General features: G+C 41.9%; 1 protein-coding gene across 9 annotated transcripts in view; it reads left to right on the top strand.

Annotated features, from left to right (window-relative positions):
• PIKFYVE (phosphoinositide kinase, FYVE-type zinc finger containing) overlaps positions 1-26,816 on the top strand; it is a 69,663-nt gene extending 42,847 nt beyond the window's left edge. For all 9 annotated transcript variants that reach the window (XM_063341591.1, XM_063341592.1, XM_063341589.1 and 6 more), the window contains 23 exons: positions 81-1,267; positions 2,688-2,788; positions 3,946-4,017; positions 5,620-5,791; positions 7,169-7,347; positions 7,838-7,951; positions 9,218-9,326; positions 9,440-9,594; positions 10,115-10,205; positions 11,187-11,247; positions 11,826-11,969; positions 12,127-12,247; positions 13,369-13,464; positions 14,208-14,291; positions 14,792-14,883; positions 15,532-15,696; positions 16,273-16,332; positions 16,764-16,940; positions 17,663-17,766; positions 18,037-18,165; positions 19,487-19,748; positions 22,146-22,220; positions 23,156-26,816. In XM_063341591.1, the coding sequence (XP_063197661.1) occupies positions 81-1,267; positions 2,688-2,788; positions 3,946-4,017; positions 5,620-5,791; positions 7,169-7,347; positions 7,838-7,951; positions 9,218-9,326; positions 9,440-9,594; positions 10,115-10,205; positions 11,187-11,247; positions 11,826-11,969; positions 12,127-12,247; positions 13,369-13,464; positions 14,208-14,291; positions 14,792-14,883; positions 15,532-15,696; positions 16,273-16,332; positions 16,764-16,940; positions 17,663-17,766; positions 18,037-18,165; positions 19,487-19,748; positions 22,146-22,220; positions 23,156-23,271 (3,866 nt within the window). In that variant the 3' untranslated portion in view covers positions 23,272-26,816. The remainder of the gene's footprint in view (positions 1-80; positions 1,268-2,687; positions 2,789-3,945; positions 4,018-5,619; positions 5,792-7,168; positions 7,348-7,837; positions 7,952-9,217; positions 9,327-9,439; positions 9,595-10,114; positions 10,206-11,186; positions 11,248-11,825; positions 11,970-12,126; positions 12,248-13,368; positions 13,465-14,207; positions 14,292-14,791; positions 14,884-15,531; positions 15,697-16,272; positions 16,333-16,763; positions 16,941-17,662; positions 17,767-18,036; positions 18,166-19,486; positions 19,749-22,145; positions 22,221-23,155) is intronic.

Raw genomic sequence — 26,816 nt, 5'->3', positions numbered from 1 at the left:
CTTCAGCGTGTGAGATACCTAAGGGCAAGTTAACTGTAGTTGTCATCCTAACTGCTATGTTGGTTTTTTGTTTCTTCTAGATCAGACAAAAACCCTGATGTTCTTTGAAGGGTGTCCCCAGCACCTGGGGTGCACTATCAAGTTGTGTGGTGCTGCAGAGTATGAGCTGGCCCGTGTGAAGGAGATCTTGATCTTCATGGTCTGTGTGGCTTATCATTCCCAGCTGGAAATCTCTTTCCTTATGGATGAGTTTGCCATGCCCCCTACTCTAACCAAAAACACCTCCTTTCACTCCCTTATTGAGGAACCAGGAGATGAAAATGAAAAACAGAATCTCTTCAATGGCGAGGACTTCAGCACAGCAGTCAGAGACATTGAACTGTCCTCTGAAAAGCTGCCTATAATCTCTGAGTCAGTGTCCTCTGATGAGGTCAGCTTGCTTGAACAAAGAGGTTTATTTGAGAGAGGTGACCAAGAGAACAGCCAACTGGAAATGGCGTCCTCAAAACAGCAAGAGCACCACAAAGTGGAGTCACCATTTCCAGTGTTCAACTCTGTACCTCCTGCAATACCTGAAACATCCCTGCTGCCGGTCCATGGCATGGACCAGCACTTGGTCACTCTGGATAGCCAGACACTGGAGCCTCTTCAGCAGGCAAATGATCTGCAGGAGCCTAAGAGTCAGATGAGAGTCTTTAGAGACCCTCTCCAGGATGATACTGGTTTATATGTCACAGAAGAGGTAACTTCTTCTGAGGATCGCCTGAAGACTTACTCTGCAGCTTTTAAGCAGGAGTTGAAAGATATCATTCTCTGTATTTCTCCTGTAATGATGTTCCGTGAACCATTTCTTTTGACTGAAAAAGGCATGAGGTGCCCTGCCCGGGAATACTTCCCTGAGCAAGTTTATTGGTCTCCTCTCCTCAATAAGGAATACAAGGAATTAGAGAGCAGAAGGAAGAGACAATTATTGCGGGATCTCTCTGGACTACAAGGGATGAATGGGAGTATCCAAGCCAAGGCTATACAAATCTTACCTTCTCACGAATTGGTTAATACTAGAATAGCAGAACATCTAAGTGATAGCCAGAGCTTAGCCAGAATGCTGGCTGACTATCGGGCCAGAGGAGGGAGGATACTACAGAAAAGCACAGATCCCTTTGCCCAAAGTAAGGATGTGTCTAGTGTCCCTACTGGAAAAACTGGGTGCAAAATTGAAGAAGAAGAGAAGGGACTGGCTCAGAGTGAATCCTCATGGTCTCATAAGGTAGGATTCAAAGCTATGTTACTGAAAACCTAGATTACACTAGTTTCTCCTGGTAACATAGAAGGTGTATATATTAAATGTTAAATCAGAGTTGGTTTGTTGGGTTTCTTTTTTTTTTTTTTTTTTTTTGACTGGGCCAAACCTGAATTTTGGATTGCAGTGTTCTGGGCACTGAAACAAGTCAATATAACCAGGGACTATGGGGATATAAGAAAGCAGAGCAAGAGACTGACTACAAAATTTCCCCGAGAAGGGACGAGGTTTTGAGACAACTATCTAAGAAATGCACAAAGTCAGCCAAGAATCAGTGTATTACGTTGCCTGTTCTACTCACCTGTACGTGACTGATTTCTGAAAATGCGTCGATGAAGGGGGAGAAAACTTAGCTTTCTTGCTGCTCGTATTGGTGGTTTCTGAAAGTGTAATACTTTCATGTTCAGAGGGCTTAAAGTCATGGAAATAGCAGTAGGCTACGATTACCTTGAAGTATTTGACTGTTCGTAAAAGTTCAAGCGATCTGAAGAAATGTGAGAATCTCATAATGGAGGGAGAAGAATCTTCTTTGAAATTTCAAAGCATGGCAGTATGTGCTTGTAATCAAAATATTTGAAGTTTTGGGAAACTGCCATGAAAGCAACTAACTTGTATCTGAGGAGAAGGATTTTGGGACTAGCCTGATCTGGAAGTTGTTCAGGAAGAACGTCTATGAACAAGAGTAGCAGAACGGATCTCTTGAAATAGTCAAACATTTTGGTCCCTGAGCCAGTCGGCCCCCAAGTTCATGAACAGAAGCCAGTTTTTAATTGGTGATTAAACATAAACCTCTGTAGCTTCACAGGCCATGATCTTACCAACCGTAAGACTAGCCCTTGCTCTGGATCAGACTGGTTGATGCTGTTTTAAATTTATTCAGTGATCAAAGGAAAGTATTTGGTAACTTCATAGTTGTGTAGGGTGTGGAAGGGGAAGCAGCTCCTTTCCAGCAGCAACGAGGTGACTCTCTTCACAGCAGACAGAAAGTTGGAAGTCTTTCTATGGCCTGGATGAGTAATTGAGGTATAATGTATTGGCAGAGTTTTGGCTCCAAGATGTCCTAAACTGTACAGTGCTTTGGAGACTCTGGATGTTTTTCTCCTGGCTTTTGTTGTTTTCTGTTTCCTTTAGCTTCCTTTCCACAGAAAGAGGTGTGTGCATTGGTTTTATTATACATATTAGTTAACGCTGTTCTAAAAATGTCAGTTGGCAATTATACGTGGTACAAGTCTACCTGAAGCTCAGAGATAATGGAAGGTTAATCTGTACAAAAGGAGCAAGCAGAGATTCATCTAAATAAAACTACTAGAATAGAATTTAGTCATCAGGAGTTGTGTGTGGATGGAGGTGTCTGTAACCAGTAAATGAGTTGTTTTCTCTCTACCAGGTGGATTGCCTGAGTCCAGTAAACCATCAGAGGCTCTGTGTTCTCTTCAGTAGCTCTTCTGCTCAGTCCAGCAATGCTCCAAGTGCCTGTGTTAGCCCCTGGTATGAAAACTACTCCTCTACAGCTTGTATAGTTGCCATCTGTTTTCCTAAGTCAAGGTCAGCGCTCGCCTCATAGCGGTATTTCTTTGAGGACTCCTTGGTAGGTTGTGCGCATCCTGTAACAGGAACTGTTGCCAAAAGAACTCTGTCTTGCCCGATCAGGTAGATCCAGTGCAGCGTCCCATAGCCTTTGTAATCCCCAAGGCGTAAATTCCTAAAACAGAATGCTTTAGTTGATCCTTCCACTACAGAGTAATGTATTTGTGGGGAGGGCACTGCATGCAGTCCTGTGGGGAAGAGTTAGCGTATGTAAACACAGAAGAATGTCCAAGCCCAAAAATAAGCCTTGAGAGAATGTCAGAGTACTTCTAGATTGTGTTATCCGAGAGTGGCATTTGAATGTATTGCTATCTTTCTTATATTATATTCAGCAGTGTTAAGGGCTTTAACTGTATTTTCAGTTTAGGGGGCTGTAATTTGTTAATTGTGTGCAATTTATGACATGCTTCTAGCCCTGCTAAACAGGGCAGGTGTTGGTGTTTCATCATCTAGCTCAAGTGAAAGGACCCTCTTGCAGGGAAAGGTCTAGACTTCCTGTAAAAGCTTAGGAATGAACCAAAGAAGGTGATGATAAGGTCACTAAATAGCAGCAATAAGAGGATGTAAATTATTAATATTAGAGATGTCTGAATTGTGACACAAACCGATACTTACACATTTTAAGTGGCCTGGTCACCTCAGGTTCTGAGAAAACAAGTTACTATTAAATCTTCTAGAAGAATAAGGTTTTATGAAGGCTTTTCTCATCTTCTGGATGTACCCTTTCTGTAAGTGTTTAAATGTCAGTGTTTGAGGCTTCACGCTGTCTAGACTTCTGTACCTAGATATTCTTGAAAGTAATCTTCAAAAGTGCAGTTGAATTGTATTCAACTTCTAAGCGTCAAGTTTAAAGTTATTCTAGTAGGACTCTGATCTCATTATTAGCAAACTTGACAGCAGGGATCTGGGAAGGGTAATGAAGAGGGGGGAAAAAACCTTTGAAGGAATACAGGGCTGAAAACAAGCCAGTAACGGTGCAGATCTGTGCACCTAGAGGATGTTGCACAGCTAACAAGGGCAGCAACCACCCTCTTAAAGCATTTTTTTCTCTGCTTTAGGATTGTGACCATGGAATTCTATGGGAAGAATGACCTGACTCTAGGGATTTTCCTGGAGCGCTACTGTTTCAGGTAAGGAGGAACTTATTCTAAATCTCATTCTAAGCAAAAGAAAAGCTTTTGATAGGTATGTGAAGCTGACCTGTTGCCGTCTTCATAGACTCTACTTCCTGTGCACTTACAAGAATAGCATGCAAGTCTGCAGAGCTGGTTGTGTCCCAGTAGAGGTTACCACTTAAATCTGTTACTCCCTTTGCTTTATTATTATGCTGTAGTGAAACAGGAATTGGGTTTAAGAATACGCTTACTCATGCTCACTTCTTACAAGCAAATACATCCACTGCTTTCCCCCTTCAGCCCTGTCCCTCTTATTTCCTTTAATGAGGGAGTGGAACAGATTACGGAACAAGACTTATGAGTTCATAAAGACAAATGTGTTCACTGAGCACGTTCTTGTAGCAATTAGGGCTCTAAGGGGCCTAGTTAAGAGTCTGAGCATGTATTCCAAATGGCTGTTTTTCAAGACAAGCAACTGTCCTAATCACAACTTTCTGAGGTTCCTATTTGAACCCTCATAAAAGTTCTGGAAAAAAACCTACTCCTTTAGTGTTGTCTGACTGTCAAAGTAAGGCTTTGTCATATTTGCAGGGTGGCTAATACAAATGGTCCAGAACACTTTTAGCCCTGGTAAAGTACTGTGTAATTTATTTCATCTGACAGATGGGCAAGTCGTTAAATTTCAGTAATAACCAGTACTGCCAGAACCGCATACAGTCCCAGCAGGCTGTGAAGCTGGATGGGTAGCCTGTGGCTTCTCAAAAGACAAGATTACTCTGTTCTCTCCATTGGCCGCTTGCAGTAGCAAAATGCTCTTAATGTTCCTCCAGAGAAGACCAAACAAGTGTTTCTCCTTGTGCTGATCAATGAGGAGGAGCTTAGCTGCCCACTTTAAGTTCTTGTTTCACTCTGTAGACTAGCTAGTGTGTGCTGCAGTGAATGCTTCTCAATCTCCATAGTTTCAGGAATTAAAATTCTTTTCTTTCTTCCCCCCCCCCACCCCTGCCATGATCTGGGCTCTTCTAGGCTCTTTCTGTTTTTGAAGAGTTCCTATTATGATTTGGTACCTAAACAGTTCAGCTTTTATTTTTCTGAGGTCAGTCTCTCTTTCCTAAAAGAAACTCATCCAAAGAAAGGTCATGGGTTTTTCGGATACATAGCAGTATTTTGCTCATCTCTTTCTTCAGCAGCTGAAAGGTTATCATTTTGAAGGCTCTTTGGCACATCTTTGTCCTCAGTAGCCTTTGCTCTGGTACACTGCCAGAGTGGTCTTCCAATTTGGTGCCAAGCACTTCCAGGTGTTTGATCCATATTTTGTGGACTACATGGAATATATTGGTAGAAAGTGATTAATTGTAAAAAGATTGTGATAGCAACCAGTATCCTGTCACTGCTTTTGGGACCTATGCAGACATTGCTAGCAAGGGAACTTCCCTACATGCTATTTCTAAATAAGTACAATTTGCTTTGCAGAAACAGCCTTTGCTAAAGGCTTAGGAAACTTTTACAGTAAAGGTAAATAGTACCATGATATTAAAAGGCGTGATATGTTGAATCAGTTCTTCAGTAGTGCCTAGCATATGATCATTCATAAGTGTTTCCATTTCTCTCTGTAAGGCCTTCCTATCAATGCCCCAGCATGTTCTGTGAGACACCAATGGTGCACCACATTCGCCGCTTTGTTCATGGGCAAGGCTGTGTGCAAATTGTGTTAAAGGAGCTGGACTCCCCGGTCCCTGGGTACCAGCACACCATTCTTACTTACTCCTGGTGTAGACTGTGCAAACAGGTAAGGATGTGGACTTAAGAGTCATTGCTATTCTAATTTAGTATTCCTGTTGTAACTGGCCTTGTATGGAAAGACAGCATTTATGAGAAAATGCTCATCCCTGGAGCTATAGCTAAACTAGCAGAAAACCTGTTACCGATGCAGATGTTCTCGCGTATCTACAAATTCCTCTTGTAAAACTGGGGCCGTTGAGGGGGAAACGTCTTGTGTGAGGTAGTCCTCTTGGAAAGTGTGAAACCTGGCTCGGAGAGGATAGGTTTAAGTGGAGTTGATGTATTGCTGGAAACTAATTTCTGGCACATGGACAAAATGGAGTTGCCCTCTAAGAGGTGAGGAGTATGGTCCCTTCCCTGCAGTGAATCAGTACGAGCATCAAAAGAATGCGTATGTGGGGAAGGGCAGACACTGACACCTACTGACTCAGTAATTGGCTAAAACCACTTGGTGTTCTTTGATCTGCTATGGACTGGACGGTCTGCATTGCATCAGTGTGATGTCTAGACTTCCTTTAGTCATTAGAAAGTAAGTAAAATCTTCATTAGAGGAATGATAAATTGCTTTAAAAAAAAAACAACACAAGATAGCAAGTTGTGTATTATCTGAAACTTGTTCTGTAATTTAACTAAGAAAGCATTACCAACTGGATACTCATCTCTAGCTAAACGCTCTAAAACTTAAGAGCCTTCAAAGTGATGAGAGTAAAACTTAATTAAAAAGATTCATGCAGTGCCTGAAACGTGAAACACCATAATTGTCCATCTGGATGACTCAGTTCACCTACTTATGCTGGCTTAAACATGGGTGTTGGATTTAAAGATACCTGGAGGAAGTTAATGTATTTGCTGAAGGCAAGCTCTATGCTGCTGTGTATACACCTGTTCTATAACCCTTTATTTCTGTGTGCTCATGTAAACACTAATACGCTTGTGGCTATTAAGTATGTATGAAGCGGTGGCTACTCTTAAGCTTGCAAGCGCTGCTCCAGTTAAAATACACTGCAGAGCAATATCGATGTATTTGTAGCTGAAGACTCACCAGGGGAAAAGTATATGATGAAACCACTGCTGCTGACTGGGTTGCTGGAAATTGTCTCCATGCAGAGAAGTAGCATCCCAGATAGATACAAGCTTCTGTCAAGGATATGTTTGCAGTCCCCCAACTTAGCAGTTGGTTATGACAGGTGCTAGTTGATGATGATCTGATTTATTGTAACTATGTGTTGGCCTTAGCTTTGTATAAATGCTGTCTCTGTGGTTTAGCGTGTTTCAGGGTCATGGGTACTTTTGGTACTAGAAATACTAGATTGCTGTCTGGGTTAGACTGTCCTTAATCTTGGTTGAAGGATGAAATGAAAACACTTGGCTTTCAATTTTTCAGGTGACACCGGTTGTTCCCCTTTCCAATGATTCTTGGTCTATGTCTTTTGCAAAATATCTTGAGCTGAGGTTCTACGGGCACCAGTACACTCGAAGGGCCAATGTAGAGCCTTGTGGTCATTCCATTCACCATGACTATCACCAGTATTTTTCCTATAATCAGATGGTGGCATCTTTCAGGTGAGGTCTACTGTTAAAAACTTCCTTTTCTCTCTAGTACTTTGTGAAGCATGTTGCTCTATTACTATATATTGCATAGAGTAAGGATTCATCAGGTCTGTCCTTCACTTTGAGTACAACATAACTGCGCTATAACCACAAGTGTAGGATTGTGTGCTGGGTTGCAGAGGGCATTGTGAGTGCCTCGCTGTCCTGGATGGGGTGGGCAGTGTTCCTAAGAATAGATGGCTCCAGCTCGTGATACAGAAGGGAAATAGTTTTCCCTGTCTAATCTCAACAACTTCCAGAATTTTGTTTTTGCAACGTGATCTGTGGTTTTACTTTTTGCCTAGGAGATAAATGAACAAGGTGTTATTGCTACTAAAAGTAACTAAAGCCCCGGACACACTGACAGGATCCTTTTTCATATAAGGATCACAGACTGCAGTGTGGTGTGGAATAGTGCTATGTGGGGACAGTCTTGTTAATAGCTGTTGTATTGCCTTCTCAGCTACTCTCCAATACGGCTGCTTGAAGTGTGTGTTCCACTCCCCAAGATCTACATCAAACGGCAAGCTCCGTCAAAGGTTTCTATTTTGCAGGATCTCAAGGATTTCTCTCAAAAGTAAGCTTTGTTTTTAATGCCTTCCTCACCTTATTTGTATCTTGGACTTTTATTAGCAGAACACAAAACCATTTTTGCTAGTATAGATAAAACTTGCTAAATATTCATTATTTGATAGAAAAGTAATGGTTTTAAATACATCTATATGTGCATATACTTCTAAGGGAGGGTGGTATTTGAATATTTATTGCCTTTACTTGCTCTGTCTGTACTAATCTCTCACCTTTTCATCTGGTGGTAACTCAGCTTAAACATAGCCAGCAGAAACTAAGACTCTTCTCTTCTCTGTCCCTGAATGTTGCACTGATATTTGAATGATGTTGCCGAGTAGCCACTGAAAGGTTGGCCATCATCTGGTGTCTGAAATGTCACCTTTTTTTACAAAATACCTTCTTAAGCGCAGCTAAAATATTTCTAATTCCTCCCTCCAATACTAAAAATGGAACAGAGGAGGTGGTCCTAGAAGGCTTAATCCAAATACTGCAGGTAACACTTTGTACCCTTACCTTAACATTCCTTTTAGGAAGATCTGACCAAGTTTAAATCCTGCCTTAAGCCCAGAAAAATTTCAAAGGCATTGTTCAAATCTGGTGTCCAGACAGAGCTGTTTTCATTATATTGGTGACGTGGCAACTAAACTCTGTGGTGGGTAAGAGATACTGCCATTGTTAGCCACTGAGTATGATAACAGCAGATGGTCTGGTACCTTCCTGTAGCACAAGGAATTACCATAAACCTAGACACCTTCTAAATATAGGAACAAAAATGTGGGACACAGTCATGATGGAAAGTATTAAATCCAGCCTGACTGCTATTCTCCCTGGTGGCAGCATTCCCGTACGGCTGCTGTCTTTGTGACTGCCTGACTTCAGAACCTGTGGAGCTTTGTTTAGAGCTGAGTTACTCACTCTGACTGTCTCTGAGCTCTTCTGGTGGAGGCGTAGCTTGCAGTCCCAGGTGACACAACAGTTCCCCTCTGCTAGTAATGTGTTCATGACCTTTGTATTGCTCTCTGACAACTTCCACTGACATTTTTCTTCACAACTTATTCTTAGCAATGTGTGTAACTTCTAGGTTTCTGCTATACTGATGATTTTTTTCCAACTTCCCCTGTAAATTCAGTGGGACAGCCTACTGTGCAGAGGCTGTCTTATACCGTCTTTTGTATTCTTAAACGCTAACCTTAAATGCATTCAGACTTTTATTAAAGAATGTTGAAGTTGTTCCAAGTGGTCACAGCTTAACTCTCTGCATCTCTGTCAACAGGGTCTCACAAGTGTATCTTGCTGTTGATGATCGCCTTGCTTCTCTGAAAACAGATACTTTCAGCAAAACGAGAGAAGAGAAAATGGAAGACCTCTTTGCCCAAAAGGAGGTAATGGACTGTTTCTGCATTAGCAGACCATAGGCTGCAAAGTGTGTGGAGAAGCCACTCGGATCTAGTGTCATCTCTGGTCACAGAACACTGCCTGTTTTTTCTTTTGGCAGATGGAAGAGGGGGAGTTTCGAAACTGGACTGATAAAATCCAAGCAAGGCTACTTTCGTCATCATTAGACACACCTCAACAACTGCAATCTGTTTTTGAGTCTCTGATAGCTAAAAAGCAAGGACTTTGTGAGATGCTACAAGCCTGGAATAATAGGTAAGAGGACGCACGTTGGAATCGTGAACAACACTGATACTGTGGTGTTTATAGAAGGGAAGAGGTTCTTTTGTGCTTTTCTCTTTTTGTAATGCAGTGGGTGCATAGAGAGTGTTATGACAGCTTGTGCTAATGTCCTCTACTGGTTAAGACCACAGAGCTGGTTGATTAGAACAGAAAATTATTTGGCGACAGATAAGAAAAGTATTGTGTTACAGAGCACAACTTGCATCTGAGAGGAGAAAGCGTCATTTGAATTAAGGTGGAAGAGGGGAGCATGGGAAAGCAATTAATTGGGTGAAATTTTCTCAGAGGTGAAAAAAATGTTCTGGTTTTGGCCATTTGACACCTAGCTTTGGCACATGTTAGCAACCATCTGAGATTGCAGTAAAGACTTTATGAAGGCATGTTTGGCTGTATTCTAGTATGGAGAAACTTCATAACTTGTGCCTTTCACAGTTCATACCTGTAACCTATCTTTTGATTATTTTTTTTATTATTATTATTTATTTTTTTTAAGATTGCAGGATCTCTTCCAACAAGAGAAAGGGAGAAAACGTCCATCAGTACCACCCAGCCCTGGGAGACTGAGGCAAGGCGAAGAAAGCAAGGTACAAATAGCAGGCTAGTAGTAGTAGCTAGCTACTTTTTTTTTGTCTTAAGACTGGCTTAAGTTCACTTAGTAAACTTGTTTCACTGCAACGTATAGTTCTCAGATGTAAACGCTTGAATTGCGTGTTAGTATAGGTATCTTTTCCTAAAGATGTGAACCAAGAGCCATATCGTGCAGAAAATGATAGGATTTGATGATTTTCTGTGGTGCTTGTGTCATAATAACGTGGATACTGACAGCAGGGAGCTGCACTCAGTCAGGTGTATGCTTAGATAGGAAGGAGATCACTTTGCTAGATCCTGGATTGTTACCCATCAGGTTTATCCCTTGTGAAAAAGGAAAACTATCAGGAGAGGCAGAGCAAAGAACATAGGAAGGACTGATAATAAATTTGTAGGTTCATTTCTGTTCTGTGGGAACTGGCTGAGGGGATGTATAACTGATTTTGGACTGCTGCCTCAAGAGCTCTGTCTAAGGGCTCTTTTCAGCATGTTGCCAGCATGCTGAAAAACCACCCTTTGGGGAGCTGGTACTCTGAGAAGATGTCCAAACTGCAGTGCAGTACAATATAAGCATCATACAGAGAGGCTGAACTCCCAATGGTTCTAACATTTGCAAGGTGCACTAAGAAACCCTGTGAGACCCTGGATTTGCTCTGCTGCATGCACGTGTATTCTTTCTGTCCTTATCTGTTAAAACACACTTAACCTTGATCTAGCAGCCAGTAGGTTTATATAGAGGAAAAGTAGTCTTTAAAGCAGCGTACTTTCACACTATCAGAGATGACAGAAGTAATAAGCATCTTGTGAAGCTGGGTTGCTGTTGACTTGTCTTTTTCATGTGGTGGCAGATACAGTGACAGTGCAGTGGGTGGGAGTGCTCTGTTGTGGTACATCTGCTTTTGCAAGTGTTCCACGGAGGAAGGGATACAGCTATAAACAGCTTGGCATCAACATTGGTATTTTGTTATTCTGCCTAGATCAGTAGCATGGATGCTTCCCCACGCAATGCTTCTCCAGCACTGCAAAATGGAGAGAAAGGTCTGTTGTTTGTTTGTTTATTTTTCTTAAGCTACCAAAAGAAGCTTGCTGTAACCCTTTCCCTGACATAACATGGGAGCCTTTGATAATTTAAAGAAACAGGGAATCCCCATTGTGTCAAATGGGAATAAGACAATTTCTAGCTACTGTAAAAAGCAAAGTCTGCTTCTAATATGAAGCTGAATTACTAATGATATTAAATGGGCCAGCAAGGGTTTTCCCTTGCACTTGAGTTTAAAAACTTTCAGAGGCTTTCTATAAATGACTCGATAACTACATGAAATTTGGGAAATGCCTCTCCCCTCTTCTGTGAAGTGGTTCTGGGTGCTGAGACCTCTTACCTGTGAGGCATACTGACAGTTTGTGGGAACTGAAGGCAATGGATAGAAGCACATGCATTTTCTGGAGGTTATGTGCTACGTTGATCAGGTTGCCCATTCCGTTGCTCTGGGTGGCCTTACCTGCTTTCTAAGTAAAAACTTCTTGAAAGTAAACACTGGCGATAGCTTGGCCTGTGAGCAAGCAATATCACTTCTGACAGCTGTGTAAAACGGTTTCTTCTGTCCTTGTATTCTCAGAGGATCGTTTCCTGACTACTTTATCAAGTCAGAGCTCCACAGGCTCCACCCATCTTCAGCTGCCTACACCTCCAGAGGTTGTATCAGAGCATCCAACTGGTGCCAACACACTGTCTGAGCAGGATACAACAAGCAGCTCAGAAGGTATAGTTCAGTTGTGGTCTTGTGTTCTTTCTCTTGCTTCTCCGTGGCAAGTGTACAAGATCCATTTAGGAAACAGCAAATCTGTGGTCTGCAACCATCCCTCTGAATTTACAGCTTGAAGTTTTGATATCGTAATGCAGACTTATCTCTGTTCTAGATGTGTTTGATGGACACTCACTGGGATCTACAGACAGCCAAGTGAAGGAGAAGTCTACCATGAAAGCTATTTTGGCTAACTTTTTGCCTGGAAACAATTATAACCCCATTCCATTTCCCTTGTAAGTACTGCATAATATATATGATGTAAAAAATTAGCAGCCTGGTCAAATTGCAAACAGAGCTGTGCATGCTTCCTTTGCATAGTATATAATTTAAGTCATCACTTGGGTTTGCCTCTGAACAAGTTATAGAACTTCCTCAAGGCAAGAAGTTTTCTGTTTCCCTTCCAGGTGTCTGTAGGTTACCCATTTTTCTTGTTAATACCCTTGTGCATATACGTTATCAGTTTCTCCTCCTTGTAGCAGACATGCCTCCTCAGAGCTCTTGTGGGAGGGGAAGGGGTGAGGGGAAGGAGTGAAAGGTGCCTTCTAACTTCATTGCTGCAGGGAGGGAGCAGAAATGTCCTTCCTTAGCAAAGACTTACTAAAGCTACATGCCTGCTTCTTGTTCTTGCTTCCAGACCTCTTCCAAGGGTTGGACTCAAATTGGCATTGTCTGGGTGTAGGTCAGGTTCAATGGCTACTGCATGTGCCTTCAAGTCCTCCTCTCACATGAAAATGGGCCGGCTGGAAAGTCTTTCAGCTACTTGGTCTGCGTGCTTTGTAGTGTTTTTTTGTTTGACATGAGCCTAACGTTTGGCAGCCTGGGTTTAACTTCTGAATCCTACCCCCAGGGTAGTAGCAGAGACTATGGGCTGATGAGGTAAAAGTTAAATGACGGGACCCTACAGATAAGTAAAATAAACTCTTACAGAAACCGAGGAGCGTTTGGGAAATTTTCTGTGCTAAACTGCTTGTTTGGAAAAGAGTCCAGGTTTGTCCCCTGACTTCACTCTGCACGCTATGCTACAGGACAGTCAAAACAAATTCAGGCAGGTTTTGGTGCCATTAGAAACAGTGGCTGCTAAACAGAAATAGACTCTAACTTAGAGCAGGTCTTCTGATCTAAGCAGCTTGCTTGAAGTGCTGGTTGCCCTAACACATTACCATTTAGATTTAACTACATAGCTATGAATGTGTCTATTGTGAGAAGCTGATCCGGGGAGCTTTGGTTCCATGCTGAGACTTAAGCTTGTGCCTGGGAGTGCTGTGATGAGATCTGGGTTTTGACCAAAACTTAACCTCTTCTTTACACAAACTTTTATGATCTACTAACAGTCCTCTCTGTCATTTTCATTCAGTGACCCGGATAAGCACTACCTAATGTATGAGCATGAACGTGTACCTATTGCAGTCTGTGAGAAAGAACCAAGCTCCATCATAGCTTTTGCTCTCAGGTACTGGTGTGATTTTGCTGTTCATCTGACACGTGCTGTACTTCTGCAGCTTTTCCGTGCAAGGAATATTTAAATCCTAATGGTAGGGACCAAGCATGACAGAATTTCTTAACTTGTCAGTGTTGAGAGTTTCTGCCAGAGCTGAAGTTCTCTGCTTTTACTACCGGGATATGGAAAGTAGGTTTTCCAACTGGCAACTGGATTTTTGAGCTTTTCTTGATGAACTCTACTACACAAAAATGAATTAGTTGTGTATTGTTCCCTGTAATGTGACATTGTTGGAGGAAGAAATACAACTAGATTTTGCTCAGCTCTCCAGGCTGGTGGAAGTGCAACTGAGCTAGGGAACAACAGTTAGGTATTCATACTGCAGTCTGTCCTTTGCCTGCCTTTGGTTGTAGCAGCTCTTGCTACTACTCAGCTCTCCAAACCAGCTGCCTCAGTAAATCTTGGTGTTTGCATGACACAAAGCAGCAGACTTTTAAAGAAGCGTATTCGTAAATTGTGGTAGAGGGAGAAACAAGGGGGGATTTTTCATGCAGTATGATGCAGAGCAACTTCTGTTCCAAGGGAACTAAGTTCTAACTGTAAGAAAAAATAAAGAGGATTTTCTGCTGTGGATTTTTGTTTCCTGTGGTTGTCTTTGAACTGAATCTTTGGGTTGGTGTTACAGAGTTTCACAGAGAGCAGCTGACTCTTCTTTTTTTTTTTTTTTATTTTTTTTATTTTCCTTTCCCCTTCAGTTGCAAGGAGTACAGAAATGCCCTGGATGAGTTGTCAAAAGCATCTCTGAAGAACAGTTCTGAAGAAGGATTACAGCCGAACAGGTTACATGCAGGAACTAGAGTACATAGAGCAAAAGCACAGTGATTGTAGCCAAAATAAGCCAAAACTGTGATGGGGAAGGACTCTCAAAATATGCCTCTGTTAGGATCTCTACTTTCTGATGGAATCTGACACATTGCCTGTAACCAACACATGCTTTTAGTATCTGAATTTCCATTTTGAGTCCCCCATGTTGGGGACTGTGTTGGCTCCATCACCTGATCCCTTGACTGTGTGCGTGGTAGGGATTGCTGGGCTGCTTACCTTTTCTGTGATGATGGATGGAACTCTTGCTATGGAGCACTGGGAGTTTTTTGTCAGGGTTTGGAGGAGGACAACTTTGGAGAGTCCCACACCGTTACAACTTTAAACTGTATCCTCTTCCCTTAGCAGTACTTAGTGTTAGGCATGGAGGAGAATTAAATGTACACAAGTAAAGCAATAGTGTCTCAGGTGGCAGTATTTGTTGGGCTCATAACTTTTTTTTTCTTTCTCCTTTCAGCATGTCAGACAGCAAACCAAAGAACAGTAGCCCTGTCCGCCTGCCTGAGGCTAACATGGGTCCTTCAACTCGCAATGCAGAACCAGAACAGCGTAAGACCATTTTGCCAAAATCATATCCATGATGCTAATCTCAGCTCAGACTTGCAACCACTTAACCTGGATTCTAGCTTTTGTGAAAATTAAGTTAGAACAAAGAAAATTCATTCCGAGTTGAAATTGTGACTAGTCTTAGACCTGACTTGATGTAGAACATGGTGGGGTGGGGGGGAGATTGTTTTCTGAAGTCTCTGCCCGCGATGGCTTTCTCTGATTATTATGAGATCAGACTATCATTCCCAGATTTAATATGTTATGGTGTAGTGCACCTTGGGTTGTTCTTAGTCTAGCCTGCTTAGTGGGGTATGATGCCCATAATGTGTTCCAACCTCTTTTGGTACTGCCTTCTTTAAAAAGATGGCAACTAAAATATTTTGAAATGGAGAAGTGAGGCTGAGGTTCTTACTATGTTAAAGACACTTATGCTTGGGCTGTGTTTTCAAATGACTCGGCATTCGAGAATGCTTTTCAGAATACTAAATCAGCTAAGCTGATGGACCTTGGTGGCCTGAAGAATAGCAAATGAGTTAGTTGAATGACATCATTCCTCCAGTTAGAACGATGAATGGACAATGCTTGTATGAGTTATTAAACTGCCTGTGCAAATGCCAAGGCCAACTTCTTTATTCCTTTTCACTGTAGCAAAGAAAGCATCTGGTGTTTTGTCTTTCTTCCGTGGCACTGGAGGGAAAAGCCCAGACCTGTCTTCCCAGAAGAAGGAGACCTTACGTGGCGCCGACAGTGCCTACTACCAGGTTGGACAGATGGGCAAAGAGGGAGCAGAAAACCAAGGAGCAGAGCCTCAAGGTACAAGACTGAGTCCACCTTCTGTCTTGGATTGTTACTTCTCCCAAATCTCATTCATGCTTATAAGGCCCAGAATGCACTCCTCCTCATACTTTTTCAACAGTCAGGATTACTCAACATGCATTGAAAATGAATGATTTGAGCATCAAATGTAGGTTTCTCCTAAAGATGTTGCTCTGCTTTATGAGAAGGGAAATAGGGGTCTTTAAAACCCCAGTAACCATAGGGACATTGTGTAGTCTGGGCTTGAATACCTTTTGATTGAGTTGACTCAATCAAAAAACAGCCCAGTCTCTTCCTCACTTCCTGTTTAACTTTCATTGTTTCAGCTCATGGAAAATGAATTAAGAGAAAACAGAAAGGAGAAAGCTTGTACTTACATGTCCAATGAATAGCAGTGCCTTTCTATCATACAATTATAGCTGTATCTCTCATTCCCTATGTATAGTTCCCTCTATATTCTTGGAAAAAAGTAAATATTTTTCTTGTAATGTGAGTTTACAAGTAGTGTCTTAGATGGCGTTCTCAATAATAATAATGAACAACCCTGACTGAATGGTCCCTTTATGCCTTCAGATGACGCAGATGGAGGAGATGGCCAGAAGAAACAGCTGGTGAATCCCCATGTGGAACTCCGTGAGTAGTTGTAAATAGTAACTTGAAGTCTTTAACTGACAAACTCCTTTCCTCATGCAAATGTAATGGAAATCTTGAAGTTAATAATTATTTTTTCTTTGTATTGGCCAGGAAGGAAAAATACAGAGTAGTGCAGTTCTTACTGTAATCAGTCTCTCTGTTGTAAAAATACCCTATAAACCTTCTGTCTTTTTTAATTGATCTTTTGTCTGGATGCTTTCCCATATACTGTTTGCTAACATAAAGGAGGTTGACTTTCCTGTAAGTTTTCCATTTAAATCCTATTGATTTAAACTTCCGAAGTACAATAGTCCTGTGACAGGGATATTTAGCACAATAGTGTTCTTCTAGATGTCAGTAAAATCCCTAAGTGTCATCTCAGGTAGTCAGTATTGCGTGCTGTTACTGAGGAAGACCTTTTCTTTTTACAGAGTTTTCAGATGCGAATGCTAAGTTCTACTGCCGGATTTATTATGCTGGCGAGTTTCACAAGATGCGTGAAGTGATACTGGGGAGCAGTGAAGAGGACTTCATCCGATCCCTCTCTCACTCTATGCCCTGGCAGGCACGAGGTGGCAAATCTGGGGCTGCATTCTATGTGACTGAGGGTAAATGCAGCTTCTTCCTCCTTCGTAATTAGAGGGTATTATTTGGGGATGGTGGTGGTTAGTGTGTTGTTTAGTCCCTGATTACCTCTAGCCAGAGGGTTGCTGACTGTGAAGTAGCCACTCAGAATGGAAAGTTAAGGGAATTGTTCTGGAGTCTTCAATATCAGGATATTTGTTTCTTTGTATGTGCAGGAGAACAAAATGTAGTTCTGTTTTTCAGTAGTAGCAGCTAGGGAGGCCAATTGAGCAGAAGGGTTGTATTCTCTTAGGCAGGATTCAGAACAAAAACTTGGGTATAATTCAAGGAAAACTGATTATCGAATACAGTGTTTCTTATAATCCCATGTGCTATAGTTGATTTGTAGGCATTTTTTTTTTTTTTAACCATGGCTCATTCTAGGCCCCTACTTGAAACAAGTCTTGAATGGAACGGTCTGTAAGCTGTTTCTGTTGTCTGTATAAGAAGCCCATATAGCTGTGGTAAATCTAACTTGGGCAGCCTGTTCTCCCTGATTTGCTAAAAGGCTGAAATCCAGAAATACAGAATATATGAAGTAAAAAAGGTTTCTAGAAATGAGCTTGTGTAGCTAAGGATTTAAGAGAACTGTAGTCCTTTAATTTTTCAAACCACTTCAAGCTGTGCAACAGTCCTAAAGAACTTGCAAAGAATACATCACTTACTGTATGTAACCCTGCTGCCTCTCTGTCTGATGTTAAAACAGATGATAGATTCATCTTGAAGCAGATGCCTCGTCTGGAAGTCCAGTCGTTCCTTGACTTTGCTCCGCACTACTTCACTTACATCATTAATGCAGTTCAGCAGAAGGTATTTAATAAAAAAATGCATTTATTTTAGGCAGTGTTCTGTATTTTACAGACTAGTAACAATTTCCATTAACACATAATTTTCATTTAAGTAAAAGAAAATGTTAGAGGGTGTGAGTTGTACTAATAACGTGTTTTTAAGATGAAAAGTGGGAATTCTGCTGGAGCTTCTAAGCTGTAATCCACAGTCAGACAGTACAGTGGTGCCTCTAGTATTTGATTGCTGATTGTCTGTATGCAGAGATCTTACCCCATGTCTTCTCTTTATCAGAAGCCCACAGCACTGGCCAAAATCCTTGGGGTATATCGAATTGGATACAAGAACTCTCAAAACAACACTGAGAAGAAGCTGGACCTGCTTGTTATGGAAAACCTTTTCTATGGCAGGAAAATGGCTCAGGTAAGCAGTTCCCCTGCAGTGCAGTTCTGACTGCGAGCAAGAGCAGAGTTACCAGTAGCTGTCTAGGTAACTCTGAACGTTGCATGTGCTGTCTATATCTAGCACTGCTCAAAGATGACAGTTTGTGCGTGTTTCCTTGTTACGTGATCCTTGGTAACTGGATGCCTATGTCGGCTAGTTCAGATAGCTGTAGTGCAGGCTTCAGTTTTTAGAAGTGTTACTTGTCTCTGCACTTCCAGTGTCTGAGAAAAAGCATTGCCAACCTAATTAGGAAAACATGAAACCTTTTTGCAAAGCTTTCAGAACTACTAACTGGGATTTCAGGCAAATTTCCTTAGAAGGAGAGCCTCACTGATGGAAAGGTGAGCTACTGTGTAGTGGAGGGAAAGCTAATAATGTTTTGAACCTACTGTTCTCTATCTAAATCACGCGTGGGACAAGATTTTGAGTTCAGTCTTGCCCTTAGTAAAGGAAAAGTGACTTTTATGGGGCAGTAGAATGAAGACCTTAAAATGACTGAGGGAAAATTCTCTTCAAATAGAGTTGATGCTGAAAAGGAAGTTTGAATAAATGCCGCTTCTAAAACTAGACAGGATAAATTCTTTCCTCCTTCTGTCCCGGTGCCTGACCTCAAACGGGATGTTTGTGGGAGGAAGTGAACTGGGGGAATTTTAGATGGATGTAAAGGATGTTGTTGTGGGTTTTCTTTTTGTTTGTTTTTTAAATCATGAGGGTGGTCAGGCACTAACACAGAGACCCAAAGAGACTGTGAACTCTGTCCCTGAAGTTAGTGAAACATTGACTGGACAAGGCTTGAACAATCTTCTCTGACAGCACCTGCTTCAAGCAGGGCATTGGACTGGACACCTCCAGAGATCCTTTCCAACCTAATGATGATCTGTCTCTTGGCTTGCCAACAGGTGTTAAATAGTGCCTCATGCAAGACCCACCTCCCTCTTCAGTGGCTTTACTTTTGTGAGCATTTGAGTCTGTAGAAGCTGGCTGGAAAACTGAATTTACCCATACAATATAAAAATAGGGGCACTCTTTTTCCTTTAAATTTAGGCTAAATATTAATTAAATAACTTGCCACCTCAATTGACAAATTTTAGGCAGAGCTTTCGTGTAGGCTTCCGTGCTACTCCCCACTGAACAAACTTTAAGTTTTTGTAGCATGAAAATGTTTTTTAACTGAATTCCTCCTGTGGAGAAGGAAGGAGTTGCCCTGCTTTGCTGCCGTCTTGAACCCTGCAGTTAAGTATGTTGAAGTCTTTAACCTCATAGAACAAAGGAACAAAGTAGTGCTGTTCTCCATTTGCAGGTTTTTGACCTGAAGGGCTCCCTCCGGAATAGAAATGTTAAAACAGACACAGGCAAGGAAAGCTGTGATGTAGTCCTTCTGGACGAGAACCTTCTGAAGATGGTCCGGGACAATCCTTTGTACATCCGTTCCCATTGCAAGGCTGTGCTGAGAGCTTCCATACACAGTGATTCCCAGTTCCTCTCCAGCCACCTCATCATCGACTATTCCCTGCTGGTGGGTCGTGATGATACCAACAATGAGCTGGTTGTTGGGATCATTGGTAGGTTGTGTTTTGTATTTTCTTGCTTTCAGATGGTGAAACTGCTTTCTTCTGATTTAGGTGTTTATAGTACTCTTAGAACTGTACCACCACCACAAAGATGTGTGTCAGGAGAACTTTATTTTCCCTGATGAATACCCATGAGAGGTTAGGGTGGAGGAAGTCTCCCCAGCTCTTGTTAGGGCTTGCGTTAGCTATTTGTGTTCCTAAGAATATATGCAGGAGGCCTCACAGGTAGTGAAAAAGCGGTAAAGTTGGTGTTTAACCTACACTTTGACTTCAGTTGAAGTAGGAAAGGTTATTTGTATGCTTTAATGTGTTTAATTTTTAAAGTTAAATTCAGTAATGTTTATATAGGCATTTAAATTTTAACTTGTGTGGAGGGCAAGAGGACAAGAAGTGTAACGGGCACAAACTTGAATATAGGAAGTTCCATCTAAACATGAGGAGGAACTTCTTTACTTTGAGGGTGACAGAGCACTGGAACAGGCTGCCCAGAGGGGTGGTGGAGTCTCTATCTCTGGAGACATTCCAGACCCACCAGGACGCATTCTTGTGCAGCCTGCTCTAGGTGAATCTGCTTTGGCAGGGGGGTTGGACTAGATGATCTCCAGAGGTCCTTTCCAATGCCTATCATTCTGTGATTCTGTGAGGGGATCTAAGGAGAAATAATATTGATAGGGATGGAAGAGCAAAGTTAAATATCACAGGATCACTTGTGATGGTGTAGTCTGACCTGGATGGTATGAGTGACAACACAGTAATTACCTTGTCACATCCTCTGACTTGGGACTGGAAAGGAGACCCTTCATCTTCAGACAGGGAAACTTGTATTGTGCAACAGACTTGGAGATGAAGCTGTTTTGCAGGATGTGGAAGTGACTCTTGGAAACAAGATGCTCTTGAAACCTAGCTCAGAAATGCTTACAGATGAGATCTCAAGCCAGGAGGTCTGGATTACTCTTTTTCTGATAAAGCTTGAAAGCCATTCCAGTAACACTTCTAATTGAGAATTGAAGTCCCAGCTACAAAGGACTGCAAGTTGTTATTACTTTCTAGTTTTGTAGACTCTTGAATATTTGGGTAAATGAGACTCTGTTCCTTCTGTACATGTGGCTTTTTGCTGTCCTATGGAAAGTCTTACCTGATCAAAGAGTATATTTTCTATGATGTTTAAAGCTCATAGTTCATTGACTATGGTGAGAACAGCTGTTTGTGATCTGAAGGAGCTTGTTTAACACAAATAACTTCAAGAAGAAAGAACATGTCTGCTGTGTCAGCCTATCAAAATGTTCTCTAAGTGATACCCCGAGAACTTAAAGTACTGAAGCTAAATTTACGGTGGAGTCGGAACTAAAAACCATTAGCTTGGGCTAGTTTGAACCTGAGGTCTGAATCTCTACCTATTTTAGATCTTAATGTGATACAGGAAACAGGTGAGTTAGGTCTGTGAGGAGCTGTGACGACTTTATTTTATTTGTAGGCCCTGTTGTGTGGGGCTCTGGGCCTTAGGGCATGAAGTGACAGTAGTTAGTGCACAAACTGATGGTATCAGTTCTAAAGCACTCTAAGGGAGTGTTTCCAAAGAGTATTTGGGTAAATGGGTAAGTCTTAAGACTGGCAGGTCTGGGTGAGTTTTGCGTAAAGCACATCTGAGGTGAAACGTGTGGATACTTATGGGTGCTTTCTGTAAATCTAAAACAGTAAATTCAAAATTGTGTAATTACAGTTGTAGTCAAATGTTAAGAGATAATGATATCCAGTAATGCAAAACTTAACTTCCTGCACTTTCAGCTTTGCAGACCAAGATGTTCATGTGCTTGCAATGACTGAGCATGTTTTCTCTGAAGGGGGTTTGGAAACAATTCTGAAGTCTTATCTTCAGTTAAGGGTTACTGATGGTGTTTTACAGTCCTCCATATCATGAAGTGAAAAGTGTTTGCTTTTGGTTATCAAAGCTGTAGGTGGCTGCAATGATGAGGAATGCTACTGGCTTAAATGGGTGGGTGTCCGAGGCTTGATGCTTAGCTGTTGCACTAAAGTAGTGGGAGCTGTTATGGTGAAGTGGGGCTTCTTGATACGTTTCTGGGATGAGGATCAGCTAAGTGACTCTTGTGAATGAGCCCTTGAAACTTTATTGTGGGTAAAGACAGGCATGCCTGGGCAGTCTGCTCTTCTAGAGGCAGGAAGGCTTGATATTGGTATTCAACCTACCTAAATATAATCAATACTCTGGAAAGTAAGGCAACTGCTAGGGAGAACACTGAAGTTCTGGCTATGGAAGCCTACTGCTTTCTTGTTCGTTTTGAGGGGAAATAGATACGTTTTAGAACAGCATTGCTTGGGTTGCAGCAAATATGGCGTGTTTGCATGTGGATTTTCTTTTTATTGCAACAGACTACATTCGCACTTTTACCTGGGACAAAAAACTTGAAATGGTAGTGAAGTCAACTGGCATCTTGGGAGGACAAGGTGAGTCCAGAATGAAAGCAAAACTTTTGATCTAGTTTACTTGCTACTTGGAAGCTTCCAATAACTGTGCTAATAAAGCCACAACTTCCCCACTGTGCAGATTTGCAACACTAGATTAAGTTGTCCAGAACAGGGGAAGGAATAACAAGTTTCAGAAAAACTAATACATCGATCTGCCTCCATGAGTGACCCTTTAAGTACTATAACTCCTGGTGATGAGGTAAAGGTCATCTACTTCTCAGATCGTTATTTTCTGTTTCTTAATTACCAACTACTCACATACAAACTTAGTCATCCATACAGAGATACTAGCAAAAAACTTTGCTCCCTGGTTTCAGAAGTTGTTTTCTGAGCCCAGAAAAATCAGATGCACTCTGTGGAGGAATCCTTATCCAATGATTGACTACTGCCTGTATTTTGAGGAACTGAGGAGTTCCCTTTGTGGAAGGGAGTAGAGTACCTTTTGTGCAGCGTTGCCTAGCGTTGCCACATGTTAGTAGGAGGGCTGGAAAGAGAAGGGGAACAATTGATGTACCACTGCTCAGGTTTCTGGAAAAGATAAGAGCATGTCTGTGAAGTTAAATTCTTCATGAGAGAAATTTGCATCCCTGCTAGAGAACCTCAAAGACCTGTAAACAGGAGACGAGAAAAAGAAACAAACTGATCAGGGCTGATGTAAAAAGCGTAGATGGTTCCTACAGTTTCAGGTATCTCAATTCAGTGTTAGGGGTCCAGAGCTTGATCTGTCTTCTGAATGTTTAAAATAAAAATAAAAAAAAAAGGCAACTGACACTGCTTTTTGGTTCCAAGGCCCTTCCATGCACAGTATGCCTTCATGATTATGCGGTCTGGTGTTGTAATCTCATGTCATATCTGTCTTTGCTGCAGTATACCCTTTAGCCCATTTGTAGCTGCTCTTGTCTCTTTCCCATTAGGTAAGATGCCAACTGTGGTCTCTCCAGAACTGTACCGGACCAGGTTTTGTGAAGCTATGGACAAATATTTCCTCATGGTGCCAGACCATTGGACGGGACTGGGCCTGAATTGCTAAGCTAAAACCCATATTGGGAAAGCACAAGAGGACAACTATAGGCCACTCTCTTCCTGTGGTCTGTCCATCAGTAAGCAAGAAGATTGCAATCCCACGTCTACACTGACCATGTGTGTCATCTCATGAAGTGTGAAATCTGCTTGTTGCACTTTAATCCGCTCTTGGAGGCTGATAAGCGAACCAGCCTCACTAAGGATCTAAGCTGTAAGGTACCACTGAACAGCATTGATAAGAGGCATTCCCTCTGTCTTTCGGGAAGATGATGCTATCTCTGTGTAAGAGCACTGAAACGGATACTATCCAGTTCTTGATGATGTGGAAGTACCTGAACTCCAAGTCTTGCACTGCCTAAGTGATGTTGAATATGAGCAGCTTGTGTTTCTGTAGTGGATGTGTGGTACTGCAAATGTGAAATAAACCCCCCTCTGTGTGGGTGGGTGGGTGAGAGAAGAATGAAATTAATGCCCGAGTTCTGCTGTTGTTGCAGTGATCTGTAGTTGATCTGTTTAGGATCCATGAATAACTTCTCTTGCTCATGCTCTGCACCTTCCATTTTTTCCTGGATTCTGTAAACAGTATTTTTTTTTTTTTAAGGCAGCTCCACAGCTATAATGCCATATCACTACATCTTTTAAGTTACATTACTGGAGTACAACTCTATCTTTATCTGTCATAAATTCATTTTAGCTGAATCCCGTAAAATTGGGTTGTCAGTCATCAGCATACTGCGAAACCCCAAACATATCCCTTCATAAACAGTGCTTTGATCTGAATGTTGCCCAAGTACCTGGGAACATGTAACTAAAAAAAAAAATACCCTTTAATTTAACAAGATTTGATTAATTATAGTTATGAAGCTGATTAACCCTTTCCTTAGCAGAAGGCTCTAAGTTACTAGTCAAAATGAAGCAAACTGCCTTAGAGTGACAGCTTTCTCCTTAATGAAACCATCATTCCTGGCAGATCACTTCAAATCCATTTCAGTTCCCCAGGACTTTCAAACAATGTATTTACCTCATGGTGAAACTTTGCCAGGAGAATGTTTTTCTTGCATCCATGACATGCTGATGAGAATGAGCATCCAGATCTCATCACACTGTGTAGTCCCAATGGAAAAACTATCTCTTCAGCAGTATTAATTTTTTTTCTTTGCACCACTGAGATGAATGTAGTCATCTTTTTCTGTAAAAAGAAAAACCTGAACTCACAGGTATCTTGTATGATAGATAAGATGTGCAGAGGTCTGTGAATCTCCGTTATGACAATAAGCACTTCTTTCCATTTTTATTAATTTTACCTGTTTTTGTAGATGATGAGTTTACTTTTTAGCATCATTATAATATAGGCCAGTAAATAAAAGGGTTTCTCTTTTTTATGAGTTTGAGAGGCAAGAATACTGTCCTTTGACTTCCAGTCTCTGATAGAGGGACTTGAAACAGACATGGAGTCTGGGACAGTATAGCTCTTTGACCACTTGCTTGTTCTGACCAGTTGCCTGGTAATGCCATCTTCACTGTAACTATGGATTGAAATGTGTATTTTGTTCACTCCTCCTGTGTTCAGTATCTTCTTCTGCAGCAGATGGTGGTGGCTCTGTTCCGGAGTGACAGCTGGGTAGCACTGCGGAAGGAAAATGCCAGCAGTGAGAACTGAACTGTTGGCCCCCAAAAACAAGCAGTGCAGCTCAAGTCTGAGCTGCCAGGTGTCAACAGTCATTTCTGTTGGAAGAAGTTTTCCCCACCCCGTTGCAAAGCTCTGAAGGATGAGCAAAGATGCTGACCTTGAAGCAGCAGAAATGGAAGTATTCTCACTTCCTTTGTACAATGTAATCATTGTTTCTGGAGGTGCAGAGTTGAAGGCTGCAGTAACGTGTGCTGTGGAAAGATGACACAGTACTTCTTGCTTCCTCTGGCCCAGAATCCCTTCGGTCCAACACAGTACATCAGGTACAGCTGACCACCTCTGGGACACATCAGGCCTCCTGTGTTGAAATGTACTCCCAGGATGGCTGGCTCTGGGGGGGGGCCTTGTGTAATGAGGAACCAACGAGTCCATCAGCTCAGTGCTGCTCTCAGTTCTGTGACTTCTGCCTTCTTTCTCGCTCCACTGATGTGATGCCATGCAGCCTGAGTCTGTTCCAGTCTCAGTTAAAGTTTACATGTGTTCTTCCTCCTTCCCCTCCTAAAGTTTACAGGGCAAAAACTTGACTTGCCTAAGCACCTAAGGTGACCCAACAGCAGCTGGTTATGTTATCTTCCGCCTTTGTCAGTATGTGTATTGGTTGATGGAGCATGAAAATGGGCAGTGTCATGGCATCTGCACTAGACTAATGCAGAGCTGTGATGTACTAGCCCTGTCCTGTCACCAGGACACCAGTGATGTACTGCTTGTCTTCCAGAGTCCCAAGCAGCTGGCTCTAAAGCATCGTGATCATCTGACTGTAGCTGATGTTCCCCTGTACGTGACAGCATGAGGCCATCAGCACTGTAAAAATGAGAGAACTTTCCTTTGGCTTGCTGTTTTGCAGCCTGTGAACACAGAGCCCAAGCGTGTGAATTGTGACCTTCTTGGACTGAAGTTACAGCAGTTGGAGCTTTGCAGGAGTGATCTTGAGCCGGCATCAACAGCTAACTTTGGCTCAGGATGTGGCTGATAGACTAGTCCTGACCAGCCTGGAGTAAATAGCAAACTACTAGTCATGGGTAACACAGTCGCTGCTGTATCAACTGGAATTGGGACATTTTTGGGTGCTTTGTAACATAAAGCTGTAAGCATTTCTAGTTCAAATCCCAGCAGCTGAGCAGATCTCCTCAAACGTTCCCTTTTCAGAATAAGAATTGTCCTGGCATTTCACTTTCTACAGAGATGCGTTTCTCAAAAGAAGAGCAATACTTCGTGCAGAAGAGATCTTTGAGAGAGCTCCTTGTGGGGCTGTGTTAGGTCTGTGTCCCTGCAGCATGCCCAAGGATGTCCTGGGGGAGCAGCCTAGGTATTACATCAGCCCTTAGATTAGAGTTTTTTATTTCTTTATAACACAGGTTTAACATATATGTGCGTAAGCAAATCCCAGTTGCAACATGAAGAACTGCATTTCTTCAGAGCTACGCTGGCTCTTTTTCTTCTGTTTTGATCTGAGGCCTTTTGACAAATGCCTAAATCTTGTCCCAGTCAGAAGCTATGACTTGCTTTGAGTCATCCTGTAGACAGCAGAATGCCTTGTAGTGGCCTGGTGGTGCATTCTGTCCCCCAAAAGCATATGAAAGACTCTTGCTGGTTAAGTAGCTCTGCTGGGTTCAGGGGAGTTACCTGTGGAGTGGACTCTCCTCTGAGAATGACCAAAACTAAATGAATCGCTCACTAGCAGGTGGCCAGACTGATCATTATTCAAAGCACTTGATGTACCATAATGTATGTATTTCTAATCTACCTTGGTTCAGCCGTATTTTATAAAATTGATGTACTAAACTATTTGAGAATAATTGCCTTGATTACTTGGAGAATCAAAATGTAATGTATATAGATACAAATAAAGTGACTAAAATATA

The sequence above is a fragment of the Chroicocephalus ridibundus genome, chromosome 7, assembly GCF_963924245.1.
Source record: "Chroicocephalus ridibundus chromosome 7, bChrRid1.1, whole genome shotgun sequence".
In the NCBI taxonomy this organism is placed as follows: Eukaryota; Metazoa; Chordata; class Aves; order Charadriiformes; family Laridae; genus Chroicocephalus; species Chroicocephalus ridibundus.
The sequence above is the reverse complement of the archived record's forward strand: the minus strand, read 5'-3'. Positions and strand labels throughout refer to the sequence as shown.